At 39.4% G+C, this 8,682-nt stretch overlaps 2 protein-coding genes across 2 annotated transcripts; both read right to left on the reverse strand.

Moving 5' to 3' along the window:
* Positions 291–2,675, reverse strand: LOC109837522 (zinc finger MYM-type protein 1-like). The gene has a single exon (XM_020405806.1). The coding sequence runs from the start codon at positions 2,673–2,675 to the stop codon at positions 291–293; it is 2,385 nt and encodes a 794-aa protein (XP_020261395.1).
* LOC109837529 (NDR1/HIN1-like protein 13) lies at positions 7,690–8,682 on the reverse strand. Its single transcript, XM_020405818.1, has one exon. The coding sequence runs from the start codon at positions 8,680–8,682 to the stop codon at positions 7,942–7,944; it is 741 nt and encodes a 246-aa protein (XP_020261407.1). The 3' UTR covers positions 7,690–7,941.

Raw genomic sequence — 8,682 nt, forward strand, 5'->3', positions numbered from 1 at the left:
AATAGATTTCTTTTTCTAAGATAGATAGTGCCTCTATATATAGAGAGAGGATACATAATTACCCTTTCTCACAAACTTCCAACCTGGGACTAAAACATAATTCCCTAAATTCTAAGGAATAAGATATGTTTTTCTTTATCCCCCTTTCCAGGGGCGGAGCCAGGAGTAAAATCCAGGGTATTCCCATTAATTGTAAAACATATAAAGAAAAAGCAATAAATATAAATATTCAAATATTACATGAAAAATATATCATTGTTTCATATACAACTCAAAATAGAACTTTATATCTAGTCCAATCGTAAATGCATTCTCCTCTTGCTCATGCCTTGAAAGCACTTGATGATATCTCGATCATTGATCGTACTAAACACTTCCTTTTCCACAAATGTCACTAAACAATCATTCAACCATGGATTAGCCATTCGATTTCTCAACTCATTCTTCACATATTTCATCCCAGAAAATACCCTCTCAACACTTGCGGTTGCAACCGGTAATGTCAAAGCTAGCTTCACTAGTATGTAAACAAATCTAAATGTCTTGTGCTTTTTCGTTCGGACAAGAGTCCTACAAAGATCCGAGATACCTTTCAAATTGGAAAAATTATCATCCATCTTTACACACTCAATGTAAGTCTCAAATTGGCTAGACAACTCTTTATCGGTAACATCTTCAAAGTCATTTGGGTACAATCTTGCCAACCTTACAAGTGATTTAGTGTCAAAGGCTTCAAATGATGAACAAGGACTCAAAGAAGCAACACAATTCAACAACTCGGTATTCTCAGGCGTAAAACGATCATTCAACTCTTTCAATACAAAATCAATGACATGTAAGAAACAATCATTCTTGAAATAATCAAAATTTGTCACAAAAGGAGCAAGTCGTTTGGATTTATTAGCTTTGACATACCGTGACTTCATATCGGGGACATCAATTTCAACATTACCACAAGAAGCCACAACTTGTTCATAAAATGCTTCCCAACCACTATCTCTCATTTTTTGAAACTTTTTCTTACTAACTTCAACAAGTTCCATGGCATTCACAATATCTTGATCCCCCTTTTGTAATGCTTCGGACAAATCATTTGTCAAAGATAAAACCTCCACCATTAAGTGCAACATAAAGATAAAACCAAAAGTTTGCATGACAATTAACAAACTTTGAGGTTCACCCTTTGAAGCCCGGTCACTTTTCAAATCTTCAAACACTTCAATAATGGGAGTAAACAAATCAACCAACCTACTAAGAGTCCGAAAATGGGATCCCCAACGTGTATCACCCGCTCTTGCAATAGACAATTCTTGATTCAAACCCGTACCACTTTCCACCAATTCATTTTCAATTAAATTTGCAAAATGAGCAACTTGTTTCTTACGAAGCAAAGCTTGTCTTTTGTTTGATGACCGTAGAAAGTTAACAATACGAGTCACTTCACAAAAAAACCAATCAACATCTTCATTCTTTCTCGCCATTGAAATAAGAGCCAATTGAAGTTGATGAGCAAAACAATGGACATAATAGGCTTGTGGATTTTTATTTTGAATTAGAGCTTTCAAACCTCCAAATTGGCCTCTCATGTTACTTGCTCCATCATACCCTTGACCTCGAATTCTAGATATACACAAGCCAAACCCCAACAACAATGTTTCAAGAGCCCCTTTAAGGGCTATAGCACTTGTATCCTCAACATGAACAATGCCAATAAATCTTTCAACTACAAAACCTCTATAATCAACAAACCGCACCACAACCGCCATTTGTTCTTTACCCGAGCAATCTCCCGATTCATCAACAAGAACACAAAAGAAACCATCTTCAATTTCTCCAACTATTTTCTTAATAGTTTCAACCGCACATGCATTTGCAAGTTCCTTTTGAATTTGAGGAGAAGTCATTTTACTATTTCCTCCACCACTTGTTATTGCTCCCGCTATTTTTTCACTATTTCTCCCCAATGCTTCAATAAATTCTAGAAAATGACCCTTATAAAAAGAACCTTCCCCCTCATTATGTCCCCTAAATGCCAATCCACCTCTAACAAGAAACTTGACAGCTTCAAGTGATGCTTTTAAACGAACAAGATAATCGGCTTCTTCTTTTGTACTATATTTTGCATACGAATACTCGATACTCTGATTTTTCTTCATAAGATCCTCACATGCTTTCACACACTTTTTATGACGACTATTGGGTTTGTCACCGACATGTTTATTTAACTTGTGCTTGAGATTCCAACCTTTAAAACCTTCTTTCACAAATGCCGGATTACTAGAACCTTTGTAGCATACATAACAAGGCAAACAAAATACAGCATCTCTCTCTATACTATATTCCAACCAATCATACTCTTCATACCAACTATTATGAAAAGAACGATCCCTTCCCCCCAAATTTGTGGTAGGATATTCCTTTAAGTTTGGTCGACATGGGCCCTTTACAAGGTAAGCTCTTCTTACCTCTTCTTGATCATTTGGATGATAATCAAGAATTTGATCTCTTTTTGCAGGATCCGACTCCAAATATGCTCCCTTATTAAACACTTTATTTGTGCAAATCGGTTCGGGTTGAGTGTCACTTGAGGAGGGAAGTGAAGAAGGTTGATCACCAATGATAGAAACATTTGGCTTCTCCGAAAATCTCGGTTTTCGTTGGAAGTAATTAAGCATTCTATTATATAAAAAAATACAATGACTTATTAATTTAAAATCACTCTAAAAAATTCAAGCAGAAACATTTAAACAATTGATGGACTCGTTTTAACATTGTAGCATTATGCTAAATGAATAACTTGATCAGAACCCTTGTACAGCCAGCAAGAGTTAACTACCATTTAAATACCACCATCATCCTATTCGCTTACAACAATTCAAGCAGAAACATTTGCTTGCAACAATTCAAGCATAAACAATGTCTGCAACATATTTTGCAAAAGTTAACCATTGAATTAAAATTGAAACAACCAACCATTGAATTAAAATTGAAATATCACTAAATTGACATATCAATTACCTAAACTAAATTGGTTTCACAAACAAACAAAAAAACGAATTCAGTTTATAAAGTAATCAATTCAATCTTATAGAAATCAGTTATCAATCCAATCATAATTCCTAAACAAATCACCTACAATCAATGTCACACCAAAAAAACACTTCAATTAAATTTCACAAACAATGAATTAAAGAAGGGGAAGAGCCTGGACCTGAACTCCTTAAGGCGGGCGCGGACGTGGCTGGGCGCCGGCCGTGAGGACTGAGGAGGCGGACGTGCCTGGTCTGATTCTTGAAGTTGAAGGTGAAGGGTTTGGTGTTTGGTATTTGGTCTCAGGTCAGGGCTGTAATTTTGTGAGATAAGGTGAAATGGTAAAATGGTCAGGTAAAAAAGGTTGGGTAAAAATTGGGTTAAAAAATAAAAAGAAAATGTAAAAATTAAAACATAAAAAAGTTCCTTGCAAGATTCGAACCCACGCTACCGCTAAGATTTATCAATCCTTATACCATATGGGCAATTTTTTCTAATGTTAGGGTATTCCAAGGAATACCCTATAGCCCCTTCCCTCCGCCCCTGCCCCTTTCTTCTTCTTCCTAATCAGCACTTCACAAATAATTGACGGTGTGTGCAAGAGGAGACTGTTACTTTCAAATGATGAAGGTGATGTTCAATGTCATTAGGGTTTCCTAATTAAAAATAAAATTTTAACAAATATCGGACCACTGATCAATATATGCCCACCACCAATTTCCAAGTAAGGAAAGCTAGCTCAAGTTGATTTTACGAAATGATCTTTTCTAGTGAAAAGATGGAAGTTCCATCTGTATGCTTCATTAGATGTGCTCAAATTCGTATTTATATACAACAATTGTCGTAGAATATAAAATTCTTACAATGTGCAAGAAATATGAAACTCAAACCCCGAACAAGTAGATTATTGACTTTTCCCATGTGATTTGCTACAACTTTTCTTTTTTATAAGAAAAGATGGGACTCACACAGAGCCCCAGCTCTTATTATTACTAGCAAAAGAAATCATTATTTACTACAACGTTAATGGAATTGATAATTGGTTATTTTTATACTGGGGTTAATTACACATATGCCCTTTATGTTACCGTTATTTTGAACCTGCTACCCCTCTAGTTCATTATTGCTATTAGTCCCTTTGAATAAAATCTTGTTGACTCTTCTACACCTAAAGAAAGAGAAAATTCCTTTTTGGCAAATAGATTCTCAAGGATAAAAAGAGTCAAAATAAATTCACACATGCACTGTATCTAAAAAAAAGAAAAGTAGAAGGCTGGGAAGTTCAAAATAACGATACTATAGGAGTTCTATCCAAAATTAACAATTTATTTTAATACCCTAAACCTCCATCATTTTTAATATGGCATCCTAAAGTTTAAATTTCTCACTCCCGGATCCTCTCTCCCCTTCCTCCTCTCCTTCCCATTGTTGACAACAGAACAGAAAACCTTATCAACTTAGGGATCCTCAGTGCGAGCTCGTCCTTTTGAGGGCTTGTGCGGGTTTGTCCAAGTTGTATTTTGCCTTGAGGACTTGCCCGCCACAGCTCTTTGCTCAGGCGGCGACTCAGTTCGATATTGCGCTTCGGAGGTCTGTCGAGAGCATTGTCACATCCGAAGGCCCAGGCTTCGGGGATCTCCAATGGAGGCTAGCCTCTTTACCTATCAAGGCGGGCGGGTTGGGGGTCTATGCAGCGGCCGATGCCATACAATTTTCTTTTGTGGCCTCTCGAATTCACTCCATTGAGCTCCAAGACCACATTTTGAGAGGTTGTGGTGATGTTTCTTTAGGTGTGCATTTTTCTTCCGCACGGGCTTCTCTTCAAGCCAAGCTATCTGAGGTTGACCTTCTTCAAATCACCACTAAAGGGTCTGTCCCCCCAAAACCAATGCAATACTTGGCAGACATCTTTTATGGTGGCATTTGTAGAGATCTATCGACGGAGTTTGACCTATCAGAGAGGCAGGTTGCGATTGTTGGGTGTCTGCGGGCAAAGCATGCCCAGGATTTCTTGTTGGCCACGCCTATTGAGGGATTGGGGCAGCGTATGACTCCGGGGGAGTACCAGGCCATCCTCAGGTACAGGTTGTTGGTTCCTTTGTTCGTGGAGGGGACAATGTGCCCAGTTTGTCGTAGGACGCCGATGAATGCTTTTGGAGAGAATGCCATCCACTGTCAGAAGCAGCCGGGGTTCAAGTACAGGCACGACTTAGTCAGAGATGTCTTGTATGATATCCTCCGAAGAGCAGGGATCCCATCCAAGAAGGAAGCGCCGGTCAACTTCCTCACTCCTCTTGGAGAGGCTAGATCTACTTTAAGGCCGGCAGACGTTCTTGTCTACAGTTGGAGCGGAGGGAAGCATGCTTGTGTTGATCTTACGGGGGTGTCTCCGTTGGTGGGGTTTGGTAATGGTGTGTTCACGGTTGGGCATGCAGCGGATAGGGCGGCAGAGGCAAAGGTGGGCAAACATGATCAAGCTTGCAAGGACAATCACCATAGTTTCATCCCGTTCGCGTTCGATACGTTTGGTTATCTTGCAGCTGATGCAGCGGAGTTCCTCAGGAGGGTACAAAAATTTATGAATAGGAATGTGGCTACAGCAGGATCAGCTGACTACGTGTTTCGTCGGTTGGGTTTTGCAATTCAGAAAGGATTAGCGGCGCAGCTTGTTGCTCGCTTGTCATCATCACATGTATAATATTTCCTTTTTAATTTTTTTTATTGGAAAAAAAAAATAAAACCAGAGAAACAATAATAGCGACAAAAAGATTTAACTAGGTTCTATGATAAATAAAATTACCTACATTTTCATAGTAATAACCAGATCACGATTCCATTTCACTATTAATCAATGAAGATTATGGTCAATCTCTTGTGCTATAATTTAACCTCGATCTCTCTGTCTTCTTTTTCTTTTTTCCCCTTCTAATATTGAAAAGCAGTAGGCCTCAGAAGATGCATATATGTACATAAGATTTTTGTCTATAGGGTTGAAATATATAAATATCCTCACTGTGCAATCGTAATATAGTTTTCCATCCTTGGGTGCTAGCTGACCTTAGACCCCACCAATGGTTTTCTCTCCAGGCTAGACTTAGGGAACGACTGATCCGCATAACCCCCACAGTAGAATACAATTCGGTAACATGCCAATTGGCGACGGGTTAAGTGAAGGGTTAATGAGACTTAATTCTTTTTTAACCTGCCAAACATAAAAAATTTATACAAGAATTAAAGAGAGTTAACCTTCTATAATTTGCAAAATGCAAAAAACATATAAGAGTTAAGTTAACCCCTCTAGAAGGATTAAAATAAGTTAACACCTCAAAATGACGGGGTTAGTAGTATTCCTATTTAAAAGGATTAATAGTTAGCTCCTATATTTATAAAGAAAATTGTCAAAAAATTTGTTATTCTCAAACACTAAAACTGATCACAACGGCTAAAATAAAACTTATTTAACGGGTTAATAATTTAGTTTCCCGGGTTATCGAATGGGCTAACTACGTTAATCATTCTCCTTAATCCATGGTCCTTAACCCTTTGCCAAACGGGGTCTAACTAGGATTAAGATCCTCTCCGCCACTAATAAAATAGTGGAGGGACCACTACTTAGTCACAAGCACTGATTAACTAATGAGTAGTTACGATTTTTCCTTGAGTGCAAATTTGGAATGAGTATAATACACAGGGTCACAGGGGGCACTATGATATATAAGATATGGGATTAAGTGGTCTCTCCAGTTAGTTTTCCCCTCCTTCTTTGCAGTAGTTGTAGTGGAGAGGATCCAAAATTCGTCTAATTATGGATCCTAAAGATATGCATTGTCGATGCGACAAAGGGCTCCACAAATGACGTTCATCCCGTCCTGCTCTCCAATGCTACCAAGCCGTATGCTCTACTTTTCTCTCTTCTTTCAAATTTTTTTCTCCAAATGTCTACATAAGCATGGATAAAAGAATATTCTTGTCCATCAAATATCAAAGTTTATAGCTAGGGAATAAAATCAGGGGAAAGAACAATAAATTGGAGTGTAAATTTTACAAGTTCAGATAATTGTACTTGTAAATTAACAAGTACAATAAAATCAGGGGAAAGAAAATAAATTGGAGTGTAGATTAACACGTACAATTATTTGAAGTGGAAACTTAAAAATAACAATAACTTAGAGGGAAACGTATAAGAAGTCCTAAATGTAATCTCGAAGTACAAATTTGATTCATAAAACGTAAAGCTGAGGATAGACTAACAGCTCATTTAAGAAAAATAGATCGTCAAGAAACAGAGGCTTGTGCAAGACAAGTCGGTGCCAAGTGAGAGCTCAAAATTCAATAACTTGCTAGCCTTTTTTTTCCTAAAATGGTCTGTCGTCGGCCTATAGCTAATGTCGTTTTATAGAAACATTTGATAAGGGGACAATTTGATGATTTCAACTCCGGTGATATAAATAGTGGTGTGATAATATTTGCGTTACATTCCATGGGCTTCCTGATGGTCCACAACAAAAAAAAAATGTACAGCCGGAAACAACTTGAAGCATTCATGAGTTTCCTTGTAGAAACCCCTGCCACTGCACTGCCGCAGAACAATCACCCTCGTGCACGCACTTTAAAGCAAAAGATAACCCTCCACAATAAACCAATGGCATAGTTCACCCATTAGACAAGCCGAACCCAACGCGTCATTATTTCCAAATTGACTCTTGCTTCAATTTCAACTCGTCGATTTCAACAAAAAAAGTTACAACAATATGTAAAATAACAAAAAATATATATATAGCACTCAGGTTCAAGTACAAGTTAAAAAAAAAAGAATTACACAATAATAATTCAATTCAAAAACTACTATCAAATTCAAACCTCACCAGATCTGTAAAAATTTACAGTAAATTCAAATCAAGTTGGATCGACCTAGAACGTCCATTTCCAGATCTTGATCCTTAGCTTCACTTTGCAGCTCACATCGGGGGTCGCCGGAGTTCCCGCCTTTTTATTAGGAACGGCCACACTGAACCCATCGCAACTCACCTTGATCCCAATTTTCTTCGTCTTAAACGATCCAAACTTGACTCCGGCCCTAGTTTCGAGATCAATCTCCAAAGGTAAGCTGCTCTTCTTCTTCAGATCCGGGAGCGCCGTCGAATCGACGCTCCCTCCTTTGCTCGTCACCACCGTCTTCAAGATCGAAGTGTTCTTCGCCTCGTGGACGAACGCCGGGAAAGTCCCGTCGCCGATGTCGACGCCGTTGGAAGAAACGGCGACCGTCACCAGATCGTAGACGAACTCGACCTTCTTGTTAGGATTTCGAGCGGTAACAGAGAGATCTAGCCGCGAGTTCAGAGATCCGGACTTGGTGAAGTTGAACTGCGAGAGGCGGAGCGGGGACGGTGAGCTCGGCCGCGAGGGCGGTAGGATAGTAAGACTGCCAAGCCGCGAGGCGCAGAGGACACGGAGCGAGGGAAGATGAGAGTGGATCCAGAAGCACAGGAGCAGCAGCAGCCGCCGGCGAGATCTGGCGGCGCTTCGGCGGGCTTTGAGGCGGTAGCGGGCGGTAGTCTGGGCTTGTGGCAGAAGGCGGGGGCGGGCCACCGTTTGGCAGCGCGGCGCGGGCGGGTGAGGGATGGCTTCGCCGAGGGGTGATTCCTCCGCCAT

Source organism: Asparagus officinalis, chromosome 1, assembly GCF_001876935.1.
Source record: "Asparagus officinalis chromosome 1, Aspof.V1, whole genome shotgun sequence".
NCBI lineage: Eukaryota > Viridiplantae > Streptophyta > Magnoliopsida > Asparagales > Asparagaceae > Asparagus > Asparagus officinalis.

Excerpts from the sequence above, each read along its gene's own strand:
- LOC109837529 (XM_020405818.1), bottom strand. The coding sequence starts at position 8,682 with ATGGCGGAGGAATCACCCCTCGGCGAAGCCATCCCTCACCCGCCCGCG.
- LOC109837522 (XM_020405806.1), bottom strand. The coding sequence starts at position 2,675 with ATGCTTAATTACTTCCAACGAAAACCGAGATTTTCGGAGAAGCCAAAT.